Below are 24,942 nucleotides of genomic sequence, written 5' to 3'. Positions count from 1 at the left end.
CTTTCTTACTTAATTTCATATATGGAGAGGGAAAGGGACATTGATAAATGAATCTGGACGGTTTTGTAGGCACTAATAAGATTGAACCCAATGGAATGGAACAGGTGAGGGTGGTCCCTACTGGAGCTAAAGTGATAGCCTTCTCAGACCAGACAGGAGTGGAGATGTTTATTCTTGACCACCACATATTAGGGATTCAAGGCCACCCTGAATACACTAAAGACATCTTATGTAATATTATTGATCGTCTTGCTAACAATAACTCCATTAAGGTAAATAATCATTATCATCATCACTTATTTCTTAATTATATATATATATGATCTACTTCTCACTAATTACTTATTGTTTAGTTGATATTATTTCATAAATTTACAGAAAGAATTTGCTGAGATTGTAAAATCAAGATTGGAGATTGCTGAACCAGATAGGAAGTTTTGGTTGAAGATTTGCAAGAACTTTCTCAAGGGGAGAAAGATGATGTAATAAATAATTTTTTATTTGAATAAATTTGTTGAATAAAATATAATTCAATATTTTCGTTAGAAGGTGAAACTGGGGTCGTAGAATGAACATGTTTTTCACTTGTAAATTCCTGTCTCCTCCTCCTTTATACTCTTTTTTCTCAATAAAGTTGATTTCTATAAATTCATTCATGCTGCCTGCATGCCTTAGTATTTATATGCCCTATCAATGGTGGGTTGCAACACGGTTTGTCAATTAAGGGTGTCGAGGATACAAAGTTTTAGCTAGGATGTGTTCGATTATATAATTCGTTGGAGTTTTATTTTGGATTTGGCAATGAGTCCATAGAGAGTGTTTCTGCTGAATCGTATTTATTTTTAAGATTTTCTAAAAAACTGTTTGGTTACCATCTCGAATTTTGTGATTCTTTTGAATCACCACTTAACATGGACTATTTATATGAGGGTTACGATTATATGTGTTAAATATGAGTTTTGCTACTTATCTTATTTCTCAAATGAATCACATTTAGCTTTACAAGGTGTTTCAAATGAATAAGTATTTCAAAGTAGAACCAACTCAAAAGACAACCAAACAATTTTTAAGAAAGAGAATCGCGTTTCACTAGAAAGACTCTCTAACGAATTATGTAAAAAAACACATCCAATTGGATCAATCATATATATAAGATGGTTTTGCCCCTAAAGATACTGACATCAGACTGTATTTTGACAATAATACCCTTTGTTTTTCATTTCTACACCATTCAACGATCTTGTATTAGTATCGGTATCATTGTTGGCCAAAATCGATCGATCCAAAATTGATACCTAAGGCTAAAACCATAGTATCCAAAAGGGGGGGGGGTGGGAGAGAGAGATTTCCCTTTATTTATTTGATAATTATTATTAGGAGAAAAAATTACAAGTTGACCATATAAAATTGAATATTTTTACACAACAATAATCCACCAATTATTATTCCTTTCTATTCTCTCTATTTACGAATGTCAAAATTGCGTTTAATCTTGTGACCTTGGGTCCAAAATGACCAAGTTGTAGATTTATGGAAGAAAATATCATTTGAAGCAATTGCCACCCTTGATCACTCACCTGTGGTGATGATGGCTCTAAAACTCGGATCAGATTGATCTATGAACAAGCCTGATTGAAGCAGAATTGACTCACCAATCCCCAACTTTGACCGATCCAATCATGATACACTGGTATGACCAAGGATAAAAATGTAATAAAGACTGATCTTTATTAAAAAGTAAGGCTAAAATATTTTCCATACAATCCGATCTAAACTCCAGACTGATCCTGAGTTTTATAACCTTGGTGGTGCTCTCTAATTAGCTCTAAATTGATTATTCCTCACTCTTTCTCTCCTAGTGTTACTGTAAATCTATCTCAAGATCCTCATTTCCTCTACACTCAACTTATGTATGTTACGCTTCTTAGATGGAATAAATCATTATTCTATTTAAAAGTAAAATATTTTTCTATTAAAACTTTATTCTATTTTACCTAATAGATAAAGTAGATTTCTCTTTTTTCCTTGTAACTTTATTCTATCTTACCCAATAGAGAAGACTTCTCTTTTTTGCCTTCTTAGTTCATAGTTCGTAGGGCAACTTTGTTTTATTCCCTTTTGTATAAACTGTAAAGGCCAAATAAGTATAGCAGGCTAATCAATTTGGGAAGTGCTTGCAACATGATCAGCTTCTATCACTTACAGGCAGTGATACGGCTGCGATGCAGTGGCCAGTGGGCCATGCATCCATACAAGGTTGGCCACACTTAATCATCAGCTCCCACCTGTATCTTGCTCATTTGACTGAAAATTGAGGACTCTAATACAAGAGACAGAGAGGTGATGCATGATGCACTGTCTAGGTCCAGATTTAGATTTCGTATTTACTACATGATTTTTTTTTTTTACAGATGGCAATGTCGAAGGTAAGGAAGTCTCAGTCACTCTCTTGTATTTTTTTCCCTTTTCTTCTGATTTTAATTCAACTCTTGGAATTTTTAGCGAATAGAGAGAGAGAGAGAGTTGTACTTCAATTTCCCATTAGAAAGAATGAAGGAGATCTTCATTCAACAAAATACATACAAATTAAACACCTTTTACTTTTCCCATTATAAACTGATCAGAATGAAGGAGATCTTCATTCAGTTTCTAACCACATAGAAGCAGCTACAATATTTTTATTCAAAAAAAAAAAAAAAAAAAGTTAACACAACATCTGTCCCCCCTTGAGAAAGTTCTTGCAAATCTTCAACCAAAACTTCCTATCTGGTTCAGCAATCTCCAATCTCGATTTCACAATCTCACCAAATTCCTTCTGTAAATTTATGAAAAAAAATCAATAACCAATAATTAATTAATGAATTATTTTAATTAATGGAAAATAAAGCATACAAGCAATAAGTGGTGATGATGATAATTATTTACCTTAATGGAGTTATTGTTAGCAAGACGATCAATTATATTACATAAGATGTCTTTGGTGTATTCAGGATGGCCTTGAATCCCCAATATGTGGTGGTCAAGAACAAACATCTCCACTCCCGTCTGGTCCGAAAACCCTATCACTTTAGCTCCAGTAGGGACCTCCCTCACCTGTGCCATTAAGTTCAGTAGTCAAATCTTATTAGTGCCCATATAAGATGTCCAGATTCATTTCTCTCTCCAAAAAATACAAAATTAATGGTTGCTGCTTTGTCAACCATATATTGACTTGACCCAATCGGTAGTCCACCACAGGAATTAAGGCCAAGAATCAAAATACATAAAGTATATATATGCAAGTCTGGATCCTCTCTCCACGTGAGATCCACCGTTCATAAACAATCAGATCATGATTCAATGATGCACTAATTACCATACTCATGGTCTGGATACTGTTTGGATAGTGAGATCCCATGTGGGGAGGGTAACTCCTCTCCCCATGTGGTGAGGTGATCCAGAGCTCTGACCCCTTCAGAGAGAGAGAGAGAGAGAGAATATGTTACCTCATCCTGATGACACTCAATAATAGTGAGGGTAGATGGAATTTCCTGTAAACCATCAAAGATGCTACAAGGGGGTAACTCCCCAATCATGTTGACTTTCCTCAACCCTAGGTCCCATCCACCACAAGCTCTCTCAACCTTACCACCCAATGCTCGGCACAAAACCTAATAACCCAATAATGAAACAAAATCAAAAGATATCAGAACCACCAGATCAAAGTAGATATCAATATATGAACTCTAATATATATATATATATATATATATAAATATCATGAAGAGGAATAGTACCTGATGGCCAAAACATATTCCAAGCACCTTCTTCCCCATGGAGTCCAGTTTTCTCAGCAGAGAGCAAAGAGTCAAGACCCATGGGTCATTCCCATAAGCATCATAAGGACTACCACTGATTACAAAACCATGGTACTTATGAAGCTCATCAAAGTCAGGGAATACTCCATCAACAACCCTAAACAGCTCCCATGTTTCCCCTTCATCTCCAAATGCATTAAGAAACACATTAAAGTAGCCACCATACACTTTCTTCACATAATCAGAGTCCCTTGCAGCCATCAATAAAGCATATCTCTTCTCCCCAACACCTTCCATCTTCTTCAAGAAAGAGAAATAACAAGAAACAGAAATAGACAAGGAAAGGATATCTGAAGCCTCTGGAAGCTATAGACTCTATAGATGTAAAGAGAAGATTGTGAATTGTTTTTGCTGTGAAGGAGAAGAGGCTGAACTGAGGTGGTATTTATAGAGGGGTGGACGTGAATATTAGCTTAACTCCCATGAGAATACGCGGTTTCCCAAACGCCAGCACTTTTTTGAAAGGGTCGCATTTCGCAACCCATCGTGTTTTCTGTTTTTTCTTAATCTCTCATTCCCAGTCCTGGTTATTGTTTTTCTATGAATTGATTTGACAAACATTATTCTTCTTCCAGTGGTTTCTCTTTGGTCAGTCAGTTCCTCAATTTTCAAGTCACAAAAATTTCTTGACCAAAGCAATTGACAATAGCGTCTCTACTCTGAATCTTAATTATGTCATGAAAATTGGGACCCACATAGATCCCACTTCAAATATTTCTTAAATAAGAAAGAAAAAAAAAAAATCCATATGACAGTTGAGAAAGTGTGGTCTTGTTTTAAAAACTTGACATGAAAAAGACATGAAATTAAGTGAAGAATTTTAGGAACAATATTGGTGAAATGGGTTGTGAGATAAATGAGTACAGATCATCAGACCAAGCGATGCGTAGACGTTTGTCTCTTTAGAAGTGAGTTATTTATCATTCCCACTTGAGAACTGCAATAAAGTGATCCACTCTCATCGAGTCTATTTCTTGAGGAAAGTGAATATTCATGTACGTGAATGTATGTGAACGATCATGATCCGTGGATATGACATCTATTAAATTAAAAGAGAGAAATTATATGTCATATCCACGGACTAGGGTCGTTCACGTACATTCACGTATGTGAATATTCCCTGCTCTTTGTTTTCTTTTATGTACAAAGTGCTTACGTGAAAGTTAAATTTTATTTTTTATTTTTAATAAATAACCATTGAGTTACCCTATAATGGATTTTGGGAGCCCTCTTTCTTGAGGGTAGCTTATCTATGGTAAATCAGTTTTTACCTAAAATAGTTTAACAAAGTTCCTTACAAGGGTTTAAATATATTTAAATTAAAAAAAAAGGCCTTCAATCTTATTATTTTGTTTATTTGGTTAAAATAATAGTCATACTGCTCCCACATGTGGGAGGCTTTTTAGTCCATCCCTATCATATAGCAACTCTAACGTAGGTTATATAGGTTACATGGTTGGGGGCAATGGGCATATCAAATTTTGTTTGTCTATCTCAATTCTCAACCAAATGCCCTATTATCTTTGGAGTTTTTTTTTTTTCCTTTTAATTTATGCACAAACTTATGATCTTACCTGAAAATTTCCTTCTACACAATTTTTATCTAGAAACATATGGAATAAAAAAAAAAATCTTATCTAATAAAATTAGTATAAGAAATTAGATCTTCCTACATTGTAACCTTGAAAATATATGGAGCCTTAAGAAAATATAACTTTCAATTTCAAAGTGGCCGAGCTACATGGGCCAAAGAGTGAGTTAGTGTTATGTTCAGCTCAAATGCACTCCAACCCAAACATCACTCGGAGTTAATTGTGTCAACTCAACCTTCAACAATAACATGGCCCTTTTTTTTTTTTTTTTTCCGGAAAGGTGTCTGTGTGTGTGTGCGCGTGCAAGTACTGCTCTAGATTGTAAGGTGATCCTACCATTGATTTTTAAAGAATACCTTGGATTACCTACATATCGAATTTTATAAATAATCGCAATCATATTATTACTATCATGTCAATTTATGCTAACATCATAATTGAACCCACATATAGCCAAAGCATACTTTCTCTTTTAGGTGAATGAAAAATATATTCAACAAAACCATTAGGGTGGAAGAATTACATCCAAAAATGAGATAGGGATTTTCCAGCTAGAATACAATGTGCATGACAGTTCCTATCATTATCTGAGACTGTGGGAATGTAGGGGCCAAGCCTCCCCTTGACCTCAAAACCAATAGACTCTCAAATTTGATGATATGGCCTCTACTTATCCGTCCATCTTCTAAGGTTACTTTCATATCATACGGGATACCACAAGATCAATAGTCACAACAAGTTTTCCCACTGAATGATCAATGAAGAACTAATCCAACATCATTCATGCTCAAAGTCTGGCATTACTCTTAGGCTGGACAACATAGTTTGAAAGGCAAGGGAGAGGGCACGTGAAAGCATAAATACTTTCAATTATACTCGTATGTTAAATTTTGTGGACCGCTTCATGGATACAATCCATTATGTGTCAATGAAGATTTTTTTCTTTTCTTACATCTTAATATATTAAACTATGAAAAAAAAATATAACTATTTTATGCATTGGATAGATAGGGGACTCTATTGATTGGCCATTTATCAATTTCCATAACCAAAACCAATCATATGGCAAATTGTGTATAAGATTATTAATGTTTAAATCATTCCAAGTGTTGATCACTAATTGACTTGTATATTGTCTATATGTGATGATGGTTTCTAACAAAAAATAAAAATAAAAAAATCACATGAATAGAGAATATTTTCAACATCATCCCCACAAATTATGGGTGCTGCACTGCTACTTGATCAGAGACATAACTGGAAGTCTTGAGTAAGTTGTTATCTAGCTACTTCCTTCCCTGCCTATCCAAAAAATGGAAATAATAGCTGTGTCCAAGATTATGAAAGTGTAGAAAGCATATGAACTTATTGGAACCTCAGCTTTTGGAACCTTAAACTGTTACTCTTGGAATCTTAAGCTATGAATAATAAACTGTTAAAAAACCTCACTAGAAGTTCACTGCTGGTTATCATGTAGTAAGAAAAGGTGGACATGTGAGGGTCTATATTCTAAGGGGAAAAAAACTCTCAATGGCTCAAATATTTGCCACATGTTTAATTGAATGCATCATAAATATTATAAGAATGAACGGAGGGTATTTGATTGAATTAAGTTCTGAAATTTAACGAACTTGGTACGAGTCGTAAACTCGGACATCCTAATTTTGACTCCCACTAGGCACACCTTGGGTCACTCACACGAGAGTGTTTAGTGCTTTTCACTGCTTTCAGTGAAAGTTGAATGATTCTCATTTAACCTCGTTATGAATAGGTCCATGCAGCTGTGGGATCAGTATGAGCCCGTGGGATTCGTCAGATAGAAGGCTTGGATACCCATCGTTAGCCCAAAAAAAAGTCTAAAACTATCATTGTCTATCCAAACATCAGAATTGTCACATCATCTTACCATGAGATTCAAATAGAGGACCCGTGAAGTCTAAACAAAATTATCCCATGTCGTAGAGAATTTTATATCCATCTCAGTGGAAAAATTTGAGCCTAGTCTGAGTCTGTATATATATATATATATATATATAATCTAATAATAATATAACATTTTAGATGATTTTGACCCGTATATATTCAAAATTAATTATAAAAATACCATAAACTTAAACACTACCTTGGAATATAGAATATAGGGATATTTTTTTCCTTGTGGATTGTAAGGGTTTCTCTGTAACTTGTAGAACTAAGAAAGATAAAAAAAATGAAGGTCATTCCAGTCTGAGGCGTTGATGGTCCAAAGTCCTAAAAATTAAACTTAATTGGGTCTTTGATGAATTGTATTGATAGATAATGGAATGGAAGTATGGAACCGATAAGAGTCTCATGCGGGTGCTAATGCTATGACGACCGGAATTGGTTGCCTTTGTTTATACGTTAAAACTCAGTAGTAAAAAGCCTACAGCCAATCTGATCGGACCAAGTCCCATGCATGCACCAGGCTATCTTTTTCAAAACCACTATTCAAAACTACCAACTAATACTATTAACCAATTCCCATTACACCATCAGACCTCTAGGCCTTGTGGTCCATCCAATCTCTCTCTCTCTCTCTAGATCTCTCTCTCATTTCAAACTTATTTCTTATCACTCATCTCCCAAAGAGGAATGCTCTCTCTCTCTCTCTCTCTCCTTCCTTTTTACTTTCATGGCAAATCGTTTCAAAGAAACATAGTTGGAGTGCCTTCGTTTACGAAGCTCTTTGATCATATGTATCTTAATCTCAGGAAGACTTGTGGGGCTGGCATTCTTTGAAGGAAATATTTTTCTTATACACGTTTCTATCTAATAAATAATAAATAATTCGTTAGAAAAATATAGGAAGCCATCCAAGGTCAATAAATAGAAGTTTTCAAGTAATAAGAGTAGGGAAAAATTTCCTTCACCAGTGGTTGAACCATAGGATGATCGAGATATGACCCCCCCTCTTCCCTAGTGTCTAGGGTTACATGATGAACCACGGAGGGCCTTAGGAAAACTTGGTCCAAAAGATTAATATAATGAACAACATGAAAACTTAAAACTTGGAAAACTCTAGAGACTCTCAAGTGCCTCTAGAATGTGTAGTACGTCACTTTTGGTTGTCATTTGTCTTAATTTTCTTGCCTCAACTATAATACCTCTCCAAAGCATGATGGGGCTATCTCTTTTGTCAAAAAATTAGCTTTTTGGATTATTAAAAAGAGAATATCTATCCCATCCTCCATATATAGCCATGATGTCTAGACTCTTATGTAATGTTATTTTTCTGTTTCTTATCAGAAAAAAAAATGTGTAATACCTCTCTGAGGCAGACCATTTTAGTCTTTAGCTATCATTCATGCCTTGTGGTCTTCATAATGACTCTGCAGTGTTTGATTTCAAATCTGATTAGTTTATTCTTTAACTTAACACAATTGCATATCTATTGGATGTATTATTATTATTATTATTATTATTATTATTATTATTATTATTATTATTATTATTATTATTATTATTATTATTATTATTATTATTATTATTATTATTATTATTATTATTATTATTATTATTATTATTATTATTATTATTATTATTATTATTATTATTATTATTATTATTATTAATTTGATAGTTAATATCAATTTGTTGCAAAGAAAAGGAAAAAGAAACCTAAAATGGACCAAATAAGAGAAACAGCATTACTTCAAGGACATGCCCATGAGGAGGGGAAAAATCGGCAACACTACAATGACAATAGCATAGTCAAAAAAATTCACATGAAAAAAAAAATCAACTCCTCCTAGAGTTGGGACCATGAGAGTTGTACTTCCCATTTTTGGCTCAAATAATAATTTCGTTCAAACCTTTTTCCCTTGATAAGGGCTCCCTTCCCTTTCACATTATTAGATGAGCTTTTGTTTTGGTTTTGTTCTGAACTATCCTTGCATTCCATCCACTCCAAATATGTCTTATAGTGGCACGAAGTGCAATCTTAGCTAAGGTGTCTATTATAGGTCCATGGGTTGCATAAGGGGTTGAGGTGGGGTCAAGGGAATCGGAGGGGGTTGCCACAGGTGAGAGTGGAGGTTTTTTTTTTTTTTTTAAACCAAATTAGTTTTAGAGCCCTAAAAGTCTTTTATTTATTTTAAAAAATGACCTTTAGAGATGGTAGAAAATTGCTACTACAAGCTTCTCCCTTAATGAGTTTAGTGAATATATATATATATATATATATATATTTATTTATTTAGTGGGTGTAAAAATTGTTGCCGCTTAAAGATACATATATGGGAGACAAAAGAAAACAACCACATGGCAATAGTTACATCACATTTAAAGCCAAAATTCTAAACATGAAAAAATAAAAAAGCTGCCAAGAAAGATTTTAGCTATAGTTTCTTGACTTTTGTTGGCAAAGAATTCCATTGCTAAAGCCCTTATTTCCTATTGCGCATTATTTTCATTTTTCCATACGAGAAAAACAATTAGACTCAATTTTTCATTATATGATGTCAATGTGATGTTATTTTATTTTTAAAAAGACGTATCCGATGCACGAGACTATAATTAAGGAAAATAAAAATGATTGTCAATCCAATCTGGTCAGTCTCCGTTCGACTTAGTAGATGGTCCAACGTTCCAAAAATTTAATAGAAGAAGAATTTAGAATTCTACAGTTAGTCTGATGTGGGCGCTATGACCTCGTTTGGCTTACACATTAGAACTCATTAAAACATGAATGGAATGGTAAAAGCAATCCGCAACTGATGCTAGTGGTTTTCCAAAACCACTATTGGAAATATGACCCAATCCCAATTAGACCAACAGGGGTCAGTCCTCTCTCTCTCTCTCTCTCTCTCTCTCTCTCTCTCTCTCTCTCTCTCTCTCTCTCTCTCTCTCTCTCATTGGAGACTAGCTCTTAACAAATTAATGATGTGAGCAAAGTTCCATCTTTCTTTCATGAAATATGGGTTGAAGACTTCTATGTCTTGACCCCAAGAAGACTTGTAGTGGTCGGTTGGCATTCTTTGAAGGATTTTTTATTGTTCTTATAAACTTTCCAATGTAAAAAGTACATAACATATTTAATTGTTAGAAATATATTAATAATAAATATATATTCAATTTTAATGTCGAAATAGTCTCTCAATATTCATTAGACTACGTTGTTCTCACCTTTCTGGACCTTGTACATGCTGGAAATAGTTTTGTGCACTGGATGCATCTTTTTATTTTTATTTTTTATTTGATTTTAATAAATTGGAGTTTTAAGAGGAGGTGGACAATTTAAAACTTGGAAAACTGTAGAGATTTTCAAGTGCCTGATCTAGAATGTATTGATGATCCCTTACCGGTCATTTTCGTTTGTTTACTTGGTCACTCAATTGTAATACCTAGCTAGCTCCCTTAGGTAAGGCAAAGGCCACTTTAATTTAGTCTTTAGAATGTCATTCATGTATGCCTTCTGGTTTCCTTCTAGACTAAGGATATAAATGAGGCGAAAGATGGCCTAGGTCCCTAGTGTCTAAATTCTGTATTCCTTGCCGTAATATGATTCCACATCTAAATATCTAATGGATTTTTCTTTTGATGTAATTATTTATTGGGACACCAATGGGGTTAGTAGCCTAGTGGTGAAAATGCCCTCAACCCATCACCGTTCTGGGGGGCTATGATCACTACCATGGAGCACTGTTTTTATTTATCAAAAAAAAAAAAAAATTATTTATTAAGACAAAGTTTTTTGTCCGAAATTGGCCTCAAGGCCATAGACACAAGGGTACAATGATCATCGTATCCTTCTTGGGGTGTGCCCATGTGTCGCTATCGGACAAAAATCACTTGCCCTTATTTGTTCACCAAGTTTTTTTTTTTTTTTTTGAGTGACCCGGATGCTAGGATCCTTTGCTCATATTATTATTATTATTATTATTATTATTATTATTATTATTATTATTATTATTATTATAAAACAAAAAAAGGGAGGTCCCCTACCTCCATCTTGTAATGGTATATTATTTTTTTAGGGGTAAAGATCACTACCTTGTCGTGCATTGCTACATCTAGACGCGGGAGGTGGCAACAAGATCACTCTACCCCTAGTTGGATGTATGTGCATATCCCATGGTCGGTCCTTGTGCTAGTGCAATGGCCATGCAACCAGATAGCAATCCCCTATCCATTGTTTTATGGGTAAGAGAACGCTAACTACCCCGTTGGTGTAGGTACACCCCAACGTGCATGGCCAATGGGAAGACATGTGCAAGCATCTTCAACATGGAATAACATAATATTTTTACACCCATTATGTCTAGGCACAAACACACGCAAGTGGGGCATGATTCTTTTCTTCTTTTTTATTTATTTAGAGAGACATTGCGGGTCTCTCACTTTTGTGAGAGGGTGAGAGGGCGTTCACAAAAATTCGTATGCGGACAGCGTGCAAATCTTTTGCCCTAATTTTATACATCACCTTGAGAGAATAACCAATGTACTAATAGAGATTTGAAGTGATTCACCGTTATTGAATCCAATTACCAATCATTGAGAAATTTAAGAAATGCAAGAAATTGAGATTTACTTTCAAATCATCTCCTATTTCCTATTCGCACCCGTAGGACCGAATAGGAAAGCTTGAAACCAATCCAGACAATTTTTAAACGTGTTGGGTACAAGCCCAGCCCGATTAACATTAGTTCTCAGTGGAAGGATGCTACTACGGGTGTTCGATCGATTAATAGTCCAACATGTTTAAAACCCGTTTATAATTCGTTTAGAGCCATTTTATAAATACCAACACATTTAAAGCCCGTTTAGAAACAAATGTTTCAGTGGCTTGTATAAAACCCATTTAGCCCGATTATAGGTAGTCTGATTAAAAACCGGTACCCACGATTACTTAAATGTGCCAATCATGATGCAAGATCCTATAGTGAGGAAATCCGATCATAGACGACCAATTGAAACCCCTATTGATGTGAATACCGATCCCCTTTCTAAGAAATCAACATGAGTGGATGGTAGACATTTATCTAATGAAAAAAATTATAAGGTGCAAGCCCATAACGTAAGCATTTATGTTGAAATAAGAAAGACTGGGCCAAATTGTGATTCGTCCAATTTCAGGCCCAACACTATTAGCTTGATGAGGGATCCACACAAAAGCCCATCACGTAATCATTTTGTTTAAACTTTAAACTATAAAATAGATTCAGATTTTTAATTTTGGAAGAAACACTACCCTCGAACTTGTACCTGTGCCTAGAGTCCTAGACACAGTGGGTGCTAAAAGATCACATCAGCTCTCCTTGAAGATGCTCTCGTATGCCCTCTCATTAACCACGTCCATTGATCATATACCTATATCATAAGGTAGAGTTCTCTTGCCCCATTTAATACAAGCAACAAGCCCAACAAGCCCTCTTATGGTTACGATGAAATTGTTCTATACCCAGAAAAAAAAAAAAGGTGAAATTGTTCAAAACTTTATGTCAATCTACAAAGGTACAATATAAGTAATTCAGTAATTACGACCTTTAGTTGGAACATTGTGTTTGAGTTGAGGCCCAAATTTTCGTGTGCATAATTTATTGAATAGGAAGTTGCCCCAGGCCCAGACTAGGGGCCGGCCCACAATATTATTTCCCATCCCTCATGCCACGGAAGATTTGAGGGAAGAAAGTACCAATTATAAGACCTTAAATCATTGAGAGTATAATCCTACTCTTGTATAATGACTTGAGTGTGGTTCATGTCGTACGGATTGATCCACATAGATAGAATTCATCATAAGATTTTACTTGGGTAGATTCTATCTATGTGGATCAATCTCTACGAGAATGGTTCTCGTACAAGAACCTGAGCTGTTCTCTAAAGTCTTTGACCCCCCATAATTTTCATTCTATAATTTTTTGGGTGGGAAATAAAAAGGGAAAATTAAAAGATTACTCAAAATTAAGTTTTAATTTATCAAAATACCTATTCAATCTTTCCTTCAACATATTTACTCAAAACAAACATTAGTATTGCAAAATTACCCAAAACAGTGTCCCTCATCTTTTACAATTCATTTTACATTTTTACCCTCATTTATTTCTCTCATTGGCTTTCTCACATCAACGCTTCTATTGCACCTCCATGGCAGCGGTGGCAGCCACTCTCTTTTTCTCTCTCTCCCCCCTTTTTCCCTTGCCCCTCTCTCTTGCCCTGCTCGACCTGTTCTCCCTGCTATCTCTGCTAGAGAGGTTTTCAAACTCGTTGTTGGAGAGGCATCCTGAAATCGAGACATTGCAAGCAAAGAGAAGGTATCACGAGAGATTGCCAATGAGGGTTGCAATTCCCAGAGGAGGAAGAGATGGGAAAATAGAGGCTAGAAAACTAACGGTGAGGGAAAATTATCACATCATAAAAAACAAGTCCGGTTTCTCTCCAGCAACACTGGTTAATCGACACTTTGCCACCTCCCTAGTCCAACCCACCCTTCCCTGTCCTAGTGGCCACCCCACTATTCTACCTCTAGAGTGCAACCACACCCTCACCTTGCCCCTACCTTTCCCTCCTTTCCCTGCAACCCCGCCATGTGCTTCCATTCCCTGCAAGAAACACATACATCTATGGGAACCCACCACCACAACTATTGCCCCTCTCTACCTACAAGCTTGAAAATACATGAGAATGGAGTAGTCAAAGGAGCGTCACAGCTGAGAGTGATAATCTCAATTGGATGGTAGGCTTAGAATAATCACAATCAGGGGAATAGTTCTACACAAGACTCCCGCCCCTGTTTTCCCTTCTGTGCAACCGCCCCATTGTCGCAGCAACTTGACCCCTTGTCGCATCACCTCCCGATTCACCACCATGCCAACACACCTCGCCATCCCCCTCGCGTGATTTTCCTTGGTCGGGATGGCTTCTGCTAATACTACAGAGAAGAAGGAGAGGTAGTGGTTGAAAGAAAGAGAGGTTGAGAGGGGGGGGTTAGAGAGCAGGTTGTCGATGAGTGGGTTGCCATGTGAGGGTTGCAGCGTTTTACCTTCGCTTGTCATGAATATCACGTGAGTAACCAAGGAGGTCAAGAAGAGGGGAAAAAAAAAAAAGGTAGTGTGGAAGTGCACTGTTTTCCCAAACTCAATTTGGGTAGTACTATAATACCCAAACTCAATTTGAGTAATTTTGTTCACTTAAAGATTACGTGAGTAATTTCGTAAATGAAAACCCAATGTTGGGTAATCTAATAATTTTCCCTAGTTTTTTGATTGCGCAATTCTGTGCTAATATGGGGCCAATGAGGATATACTTTACATAAGTGTTACAAGCCATCATTGATAGTTTATAGAGTATTATATATAAATTGTTGTTCCTTCTCCTGAATTTGCAGACTTAAATACAGATAATGTTCTTAAAATAATTAAAAGAATTGGGAATAACGTCCATGGCCAACAAAGAGGGAGACTGGGCTTTGTCAAACGTCTTTTTTTTTTTGGCTAGGAATCAGGATAATGATAGAAGAATGTATATGATAGACACGTTATCCCTAAGAGAGAGAAAAAAAAAAAACCCTAACCAAAGCTAGCGTTTCCTCCAACTTCAGTATTACCACCAGCAGAGAGAAAAACCAATCAAAACAACCAGGTAGTTACAAGCTTAATGGTCAATACACACTTCTGAGAAAAGGAAGATTAAGAGCATATCTGAGGGAGAATTCCAAATAGTAGATGGGAAAACTGAGGATCCATGCTGTGCTGAGCTGAGCTGAGCTGAGGATCTCTCCAAATAGAAACTTTCCATGGAAACAAACGCAGCTTCAAGCTACATACATCGGGCAAATAATTCCAATACTAGGAATAGGAATTCTTCTATTCCACTTCTTTCCATGACTACAGAATTCCCATTTAGGGCTCACCCCAGATGTTATGAACAGTACAGTACATATATAGAATTCAAACCTTGAATTAACTAAAGCTTATGTCCAAAAGATTCAGATCTGTGGCTGAAACTTCTCTCACTTAGACGTCCAAATGATTTCTCAATGATAGTCTCAAGGATTGGTTTCCATGACTTAGATCTATGACACATTTTATCATCATCTCCATACAAATCAAGAGGAGACTTATTCTGTTGTGCCATAGTAGTATTACTAACTCTTTCTGGTGTTGAACTGCTTCTTTCCATGGAAGGTGAAAATGGATTAACCCTCTCTTTTGTTGACTTGCTTCTTCCCAGCTTAACTTGTTTTGGGGACCTGCTAGGAGTATCTGAACCGCCGAGTTTCGCCGCCGCGGTCAGGCGGTTCGACAAAAATATGCGGTCGACCGGAGAATTCTCGGATTCTAACACAGAGAAGGGTAATATGAAGTAGAGTTGCCCCAACTGAAGTTGGGTATCAGGTGGAAGAGTTTTTGAGGATTTGAAAGATACAAGTTGTTCTGAGGTACAAACGAAGTGCTTGGGTGGTGTGCCGGTGAGTTCATCCACACTGATCGGATTGGTAAAGTCTTCTACATACCCATTGAGGTGAACAACTCGTATTCCATGGAAGGAAGAAGATGGTTTGTAAAATAAACAGCAACTCAAACCCATCTCTCTCTCTCTCTCTCTCTCTCTCTCTCTCTCTCTCTCTCTCGTAGAATAGATGCACAAACATATATGAAGAATAGGCTATTTATAGAGATACTAAGGTGGCCTGATATAGGGTGTGGGCATCTTTTTAATACTTTGTTTGGGAAGAGGTTGGGTATATTTTGGAGCTAGAGGTCCAATCATTGGGAGGACTAGAATAAGTGGGGCATATAGACTTTTTCAAGAGGATGACAATAGAGATAAATACAGATTTGGGTATACTAGCCTACACCCAGCTTTTTCCCCTTCTTTTGTTATATGGATATATAGGTTTAGATTTAAAAAAAGAAAGGATACATATATGGGTCTAGCTGGTTATGTTCTTTTAATGGGTTTATTATATTATGAGAGAGGAATATTATTATATTATGACATAGGAATAGACATGCCTTTCATGTGTGATGATATAGTGGGTGACAATAATAGGGCGTAGGACGAAGCATCGTATAGGAAAGGTAGGAGCTCATTTCAAAGGGAGAAGCTAGAGAGAAAGAGAGACATAGAGGGCACTAACTAATTTTCGAGTTTAATAACACACTTGGACCTATCAAGTAGTATGTGGGTTTGACTTTGCCAGGTATTTAAGGTGGTTATAAAAACAAATAAATATTCAATGCATTTTACATGTAGAACACTAATTTTATGTGTTTGCGGATAGTGTCTCTTTCCTTTGTACGAGTTATGACTAGAAGAAATTGTTATTTATTTATTTAAATTTTATTAGCTTTGTAAGGTGTCTAAGGTTATAAAAGCATAGAAAATTTCAAATAATTCTCAAACTTTTATTCTATGTTTATTTCACAATTGACAAGTATTAGCTTGGGGTTTTCAAAAGCTTAATAAAGGCTGCAATTTGCTACGAGAAATTAGGGGCTTAGGACACAATTAGTAAATTAATCATCCTCATGATCAAATGTATCAATGAAGAATAAATTATAGTGTTTTTATTGAAGATTATGATATTTTTAGCATTTATATAGAAATATTTAAGATATGTAATATAGTATGTACTTATATTATTTATTTCAAATTTATGTTGTAAAAAATGAAGTAATGTGAACAAGACGCGGAATGATAAAAATAACGCACTCCCAGCCGTCACTATTGATCTGGGGAAAGTCATAATGTATGCAATCTTTCACTTACTTCATGGAGAGATTTTTTCTCGATTCAAACTTATGAGGAGCAACCTTAAATAAAGATAAAAATAATAATAATTTCATTTTATTATTTTTTTCAGAGATAAAGGCAACTGTATATACGAACATTAGGATAGCCTAATGGTGGTAGCTTCAGCTTGTGGAGTCGCACCCAGGGGAGGAGGTCGTGGGATCGAATCCTGTCGTACGCATTCTGTGAGTGTGTGTGTGTTTTCTTATTTATTCTATACCCACCCGTGAGTTGCCCAGATGGTTAGGGCGAACTGGGGATTGTGTGGATTAGGCGCACGGTTTTAGGTTCGATTCCCCATCTGTGCATCTACGATTCATGGCGGTGGGTTGTTGTGTTAGTCTCCCCGAGGATTAGTCGAGGTGCGCGTAAACTGACCCGGACACCTTGGTTAACAAAAAGAAAAGGCAATTGTATATCTATATATTTGGAAAATGCTAAATACTTAATTATGAGCATTGTTTCTGAAATCAAATACTTATGCGAATAATACAAAAAGCGATTAACTATAATTAGGACACGTACCAATTTTAGGAAAAAATTAGGATAAGACTATAAGTTAAAAATTGCAAATAATTCAGGAAAGTTTTCGTTTGTGACTAATTCAGCTTGAATACAAATCAATGCAAAATATTGAAAAAAAAAATTAAAAAATTAACTGTTTCAATTTTTGTATATTTAAAAAATAATTTGAGAAACTAATAATACTGCCCTTTTTTTTTTCTTTTTAAACAGTAACCCATGGACCTAGTATCTGGGGGATTTATGACCACAAATGGTGCACGTAGGAGATATTACAGCGATAGTATTTTATTTTTTCTCAATTGACATTGGGGGATCCAATCGTTTTCCTTCTCTGAATCTTTATTAAGCTTAAAAAGTAATTATTAAGCATTTAACAGTTTAGAAATGTGAAAAAAATACCTAAATTGAATATATAAATATATATTTTTCAATAGTCCACTTTTTTATTATAAAAAATTCCGGAATCTTAATTTTACTTGAGTAGATGGCCCTAACATTTTTGTGCATAACAAACTCAAATGAAAGGATTTTTTTTTCTTTTTGTGTGAAAGAAAAAATTAAATGCAAATTAATGAAGGGATCACCCATGAGTATATCCCTGCCAATTGGAATTCACAGCCAAGAATCAATTAAGCTGTATTAATCACTTATGGGTGATGTAATCACTGCTCAAAAAATAAAAAAATTTCCCTTTTTTTTTTTCCACATTGACCTCCAATCTTTTATTTTTGAATTGGTCAGTTGAGTTTAATGGGCGGCAAGAACTTGCATATCATCAGTTGAAAGGTCTCATTAGTATAATAATTTATTCATAATCTGTTAGGTGAGGAAGGGTTTTAAACTTTGAATATACATAATCTTATCTTTCTGTGTTTCTCCTATCTTAATTTGTGGAAAATATTTCTTATATTATTTGAAATCATTTATTTATTCTACTGCTCGCTTGACTCCAATGGATGAATAAAATGTGTCCTATCTCGGATGGCCACGTCTTGTCTTTGGTATGTAAGATGATATGGCCTATTTTTTTTTATCCTTGGCTCTTTGATCTTTGTAATCAGATTATCGAGTGCTACTCATGCCCTCCCTACCAATAATATTTCTTTTTATAAAAAAATAAAATAAAACAAAATAAAATCTTTTTTTTTTTTGAAAAATCTCCCGCATTTGTCAAATGGTGTATGTAGTATATCCAAACAGGGAGGATGCGTGTTGAAAGAATCATTCTTATAAATTTAATCAATCTTTACACACACAGAGAACTACTTAACCAATCTTCAAAAACCTATATTAAGTGTTGACCAATATTGGCAAGGTTCTTAGTGTTGGATATCGACATGCACTAGGCCCTAGTGTGTTTCTAAGATGCACATCCGATATAATTTTATGCTTTTCATGTTGAATAAAGTTTATTCGACATTGAGTTCTAGGTATTTCAATCATTGTGGACTCTTATATTTTGCGAACCCACTACCACAAGGATTCAGATCATTTCCATCCTTTGAGATACCAACGCAACGTCTAACGGTTGGGAGAACCCATGTACACAATTCAATACACAACTGCACAACCCAAGTCCTCCTAGCAATCAATGCACTGGGCATCATAGCGACTAGAGAGGATTTGATTCCCTACCACAATGTGTAGTGGATAACTCTTGCGAGTCTAAAAGCTTTTTAGATTCATTGCTTGACCGCCAAGAATACCCCTTAATGTGTTAATGATGTTTTCACTACAAACTTGATTGGCCCAATGGATTTTCCCCCTTATTGGGCCATTCATCTTCAACAGCCTAATCCTTAGCCAAGATTGACAGTTTTGAGATGGGATTGAGTCATTTTTTCTTTTTTTTTTTAATCATAAAAGGTAGAGAAAATCGCCTCCACCATGCGAATATTATTTAAAAAAAAGTGAAAGAAGTCTTTCCTACTATTAACCATAGTAGGCTGAACAAAGAATAAAAATGGCATCGAGTCCTTAAATAGGCTAATCTCTTACATTTTGAGGGGTATTTGACAAGTTGAAGGGCCTTCAGATAGAGCTACCAAAACCCTAACTTCTCATTCAAGTTTGAGTGTGCATTGAGCAATTGTTTGGGCTCTTTTAGAGATCTCTTCACAGGGTCACTGGTCTACCTTATCCTTTTTTTTTTTTTAATTTTTTTCTTTTACTTTTCATTGTCACTATGTGGAGGAGCTGTATGCTAAACACTCTCTAGGTAGTGATTGCATAATTCCATTTTGGGCTTTAGCTTCAACTTTGGTGTTGTTGGAGTGATATTCAATTTATGGGCAGAAGAACTTTACCAATCCCACGTGTACACATAAGTACTGAAAGAGTTTCCCAAGCAACCAACTTCTGATAGGGTTTTCTACATAATTTGCCCTTTATGTGGGCTCCATTTGAAAGATAAAAAAACCAAAACTGGCTGCCTGACCCAATAAAGAGATTATTACATCTTATTTAGAGGTTTAACCCAATTCAAATTTGCCAAGTGGCAAAGAAAAAGCATTGAAATGGAAATCGGGTCTAGGCCATGCACAGATACTTTTTCCTAAAATAGTAAAATCTGATTACATATACATTACTGAAACGTAGTGAACCACTATATTTGGAAATTTATTGATGAATTTATTTAGGAAAAAATATATGATTAATCACTTTTGGGTTTTCTCTTACAAAATTACTCACTTAAAATTTAAGTTAATAAAAATATTGAAAGTTAAATTTGAATTTACAAGACTATCCATCTCAATTAATAAAAATACCAAAAATCAGGTTTGGGTTTACAAAACTACCCAGACATAGTGATTCTTCATCTTCCACCTATAATCAGTGAATTAGGTATTTTTTATAATTGAAACCTTGAGTGAGTAGTTTTATAAATCCAAACTCAATTTTGAATATTTCTGTTAAGTGGGTAGTTTTGCAAATTAAAACCTAATTTTGGGTATTTCTGTTAATTGAAACTTTTGAGGGGTAGATTTGTAAAGAAAACCCAGAAACGAATAATCATGTAATTTTCCCATTCATTTACGTGGTCTCCTTAGATGGGGGACGTACCTGAGCGTTAGATTGGAATCAACAAAGCATCCATACCCCACCTTAAGTGAACGGTTAACAAGGGCTCTTCCCATTACGCGAAGGAAAAGGTATAGAGCATCCTCCTAATTAAGATAGGTTAGAACTTGAAAATTGTTAAACGCCGTCTGCAATCAATCCTTACTCCATGAGAACTCTAAACGGATGAAGTTTCTGTATCTAATTGTGAAGAACAAAGAAAGAGAAGAAGAAGAAGAAGAAGGAAGAGAAAGATGCCAAGAAGAAGAAAAAGGGAGACACCAAAATCCAAAGATGAGTTGCCAGAAGAGCCCACCGATCAATCACCAGAACCCACAAACATACTTGGATTGAGGCCTAGAAATCTCGTAGGCCTTAAAAAGAAGCTTCAAGAAGATCCTTCCATTGTCAATGATAGAAATAATGTAGTCTCTCTCTCTCTCTCTCTCTCTCTCTCTCTCTATAATTAGTATCTTATATATACATGATAAGTTTATATTAGTGATCGATAATGTAACAAAAAAAGTCTTTGAAAATCTGTTTTCTTTGATTGGGTTTCTGTCAGAAATGCTCAATTACATCTGAGATTGGTGGGTTGTGCTTTGTTTTTCATCTTATACATTGATGTTTCATTTTCACGGCTTTCTGTTTAACTTGGACTGGAGAGTGTGTGATTGTAGTAGAAGATGTATCTTCCCCCCACCCCAAGAGAGAGAGAGAGAGAGAGAGAGAGAGAGGGTGGGATAAGGCTTTGTTAAGAAACATATAACTTGAATATTGCTATTCATGTCCATTGTGCTCAATCTTCAGGTTCTTCATTCATCCTTGGATAATATTAAAGCTTGAAAACTTGTGCTCTCTTTCTAGGATTGGACTGTCAGAGAATGAATCTTTTGGGGGGATGTGATTCCTTTGATATGTCAAAAACCATGTGACACTAAGAAACTTGAACAATATTGGAATGAAGATTACCAAATGTGTGAGATGTGAAGCCATTGGAAGAAAAATATTGAAATGCATAAACATGAGTGGATCATATGATCTTCCTATTAACTTTTATTTCATACCCAAAAGAAAAAATTAAGTTATTTGAGTGGGAGTCATTAGAGTAACTTAACAAGAAATTGATCTTAGTTTATAGAAGAGAAAAAGGGTGATAGGATCTGATATCAAATGGATTAGCCAATCACTAGTGTAAGATCTAAAACACAGGATCATGACATGGATTATGGAACATAAATAACCATAAACCAAATACAAAATGTAACTGAAGCCATGGAAACCAATGTTTGTTGCAACAGTGAAGGGACTTCTGAATTGCATTGTTGCTAGCTACTAAGGTATAGACTAGTCTTATTTATAGCTTAAGCCCCTTTAACCCATGATAGGAAGGCAATCTCTCTTTGACAGGATCCTTGAATATACTTGCAATATACCTCAAACCTAACTTGAGATTTACCTTACATATGGATTTCCTTATTGAATCCAATAAGATTAGCAATTTGATCATTTGGGAAACTTTTAACAAATAGTTCTAAAAGACTGATCTCATAAATTGTTCTTGGGGTATTTTTTGTAGAATGGGGAAACTCCCTTGCACATGGCGGCGAAGGATGGTTGCAATGAGGTGGCGCGATTTCTTCTTTGTCATGGTGCTTCAGTGGCAGCTAAAGATAATGTTTATTTCTTTCTCTATCTCTATTCAGTTTCCTCTTAACTAGACTAGAGGAGAGGTGTTTTATAACTTACTACATTGATGCAGAAAGGAGTGACTCCCTTGCACCTTGCTGTACTGTACTCACAAAAGGCCGGCGATTGCTTAATTGTGAGGACATTGCTTGACTACAATGCTGATTGTAGCGTCGAAGATAATGTATGTGCCTCACATAATTTTTTCAAATTTACATACATTAATTATAGACAAGTTGTATTCAAATTAAAACTGGTATCTACTAAGGCTACTGAACTTTTTTTCAGGAAGGAAGAACACCACTAAATCATCTTTCAGAAGGTCCAGAAAGAAAGTATTTGAGTGAGATCCTTCATAACCATCTTGGGAAACAAAGGAAAAGAAAAGCCAATGAACTATGTAGTGAGATGAGAGCTAAGATGGATGAACTTGAACAAGAATTGTCTAAAATTGTGGGTTTGCATGAGCTAAAAGTACAACTAAGGAAATGGATGAAGGGAATGGTTTTGGATAAGAAGCGCAGGGCCCTTGGTATCCAAGTTTCTACTCCAAAGGTACCTCATATGGCATTTCTTGGCAATCCTGGAACTGGTAATTGAGAGCATTCTATTTACCTTTAAGATTCTTTTTTTTTTTTTTTTTTGGGATAGATAATATCCTAGAGGCCAAATCAAAATTTATAAGAAATGGATGAGATGCTTAGATTGTCTTTTGATTTTATACTTAGTTTAACCCTTTCAATCTAGTAGGAGCATAAATGAAATGTTCACCAAAACTTATAAAACTTTCATTTCATGTCTAATCATCCTAATATGATAGCCCTATGTATATTAATATGAAAATATAAATGATCAAAGAACCCATAATAATTTTGAGCAATGTGACATATCTGCTAATAATTCCAATATATTCATAAATCTAAATTTAATTTACCATATTCTTAGGAAAGGACTGGAGTTGCTAGCTTAGATGTTTAATTGCAGAAAAAAATATTTCTTTTGGCAATCAATTGCATTAAATTGCTCACCTAGGAATGTAGATCTTTATTAATTGTAAATTTGTTAGTTATTTTTGGCTGACCGTATATTTTTTTTAATTAAAAGATTATGAATACCACTAAGGATTTAAAATTTTGAGAAATTAAATCCCTTTTAAATATTTTCTAACCCTAGGTTTTTATTTCTATTTTCTACTAATAATGTGTTTCTTATTTTGATCAACTACCTTTTATTAATTGCTAATAGATAAAAATTTCTTGTTTATTTTGTTCATCAGGTAAAACAAAGGTAGCTCGGATTCTTGGGAAACTTTTCCATACAGTGGGAATTTTACCTACAGATAAGGTAAAGGAAGTACAAAGAACTGATTTGGTTGGCGAGTATATTGGACAGACAGGACCAAAGACAAAGAAAGTGGTACGTCATAAAATTTGAATTTGAGGAGAGAGATAGACTCATAAATTAATCATTGTTTCATCATATTTTCGTCTTTTCTTGTCAGATTAAAGAAGCCGAGGGAGGAATTCTCTTCGTTGATGAGGCATATAGGCTGGTACCAGTGCCTTGTCAACGTACTAAAGACTTCGGATTAGAGGCCTTAGAGGAGATCATGTCTGTGATGGATAGTGGAAAAATCGTCACTATATTTGCTGGTTATACTAAACCAATGAAGGGCTTAATCTCCTCAAATGAAGGATTATATAGAAGGGTCACTAAATTCTTCTCTTTCCATGACTTCAGCTGTGAAGAACTAGCTCAGATCCTGCATCTGAAGATGAACAATCAATCAGTGTCAAGCTCACTATTTGGATTCAAATTGCACCCAGAATGCACCTTAGAAGTTGTGGAAGAATTGATTGAAATAGAAACGACAGTGATGCAGAGGCAAAAGATGAATGGGGGGTTAGTAGAGTTGATGCTAGTCAATGCCAAAGAGAACTTAGATCTTAGGCTTGATTTTGATTCTTCTGATGAAGATGATCTTAGAACTTTCACCATAGAAGATCTTGAAGTAGGTCTTAAATCACTATCTCAATTAGATTTCTTAGTCTAATATATTGATTCCTGTGATTCAAATCATTATTATGACAACCTCTTTCAATCAATAGAATTGGAGCAAAGCCCTTCAACCGATTGGTCTAACACCATCATCAATGATCATACTGAACACGCAATATATATTTGAGTACAATACTGTAATAATGATCCCTCCCAAACCCCGTAGTAGCGGGAGCCTTGTGCACTAGATTGCTCTGTTTTTTACTACAATAATGATTCCATTGTAAGTGCAAGCCCGAGAGAAAGAGAAGAGGACTTACAGAGCTGGCCATGTGACAAATAGTGAAGCACTCTATGCTTTACTAGGCATTAGGCATAGTGATGAGAAGGGAATCCTTTCGGAAATTGATTACATAGTGGGATAGCCTAGTGAAAGTTTATCACTTAGTAGTTGATTTAGGCAA

At 35.3% G+C, this 24,942-nt stretch overlaps 2 protein-coding genes across 2 annotated transcripts; one reads left to right on the top strand and one right to left on the bottom strand.

Annotated features, from left to right (window-relative positions):
• Positions 1 to 2,669: 2,669 nt before the first annotated feature.
• Positions 2,670 to 4,094, bottom strand: LOC122080883 (gamma-glutamyl peptidase 5-like). The gene is made up of 4 exons (XM_042647761.1): positions 3,777 to 4,094; positions 3,486 to 3,650; positions 2,926 to 3,093; positions 2,670 to 2,815 (listed from the first exon to the last, which is right to left on the bottom strand). Exons 1-4 carry the CDS (start codon positions 4,092 to 4,094, stop codon positions 2,705 to 2,707), a joined length of 762 nt encoding a protein of 253 aa, XP_042503695.1. The 3' UTR covers positions 2,670 to 2,704.
• A 16,842-nt stretch (positions 4,095 to 20,936) lies between these two features.
• On the top strand, positions 20,937 to 24,615 carry LOC122080871 (stage V sporulation protein K-like). Its single transcript, XM_042647743.1, has 6 exons — positions 20,937 to 21,216; positions 22,371 to 22,469; positions 22,554 to 22,664; positions 22,769 to 23,072; positions 23,757 to 23,896; positions 23,982 to 24,615. Exons 1-6 carry the CDS (start codon positions 21,046 to 21,048, stop codon positions 24,531 to 24,533), a joined length of 1,377 nt encoding a protein of 458 aa, XP_042503677.1. The 5' UTR covers positions 20,937 to 21,045; the 3' UTR covers positions 24,534 to 24,615.
• Positions 24,616 to 24,942: the final 327 nt, after the last annotated feature.

The sequence above is a fragment of the Macadamia integrifolia genome, chromosome 6, assembly GCF_013358625.1.
Source record: "Macadamia integrifolia cultivar HAES 741 chromosome 6, SCU_Mint_v3, whole genome shotgun sequence".
NCBI classification, from domain to species: Eukaryota; Viridiplantae; Streptophyta; class Magnoliopsida; order Proteales; family Proteaceae; genus Macadamia; species Macadamia integrifolia.
This window is presented reverse-complemented; position numbering and strand designations above follow the sequence as displayed.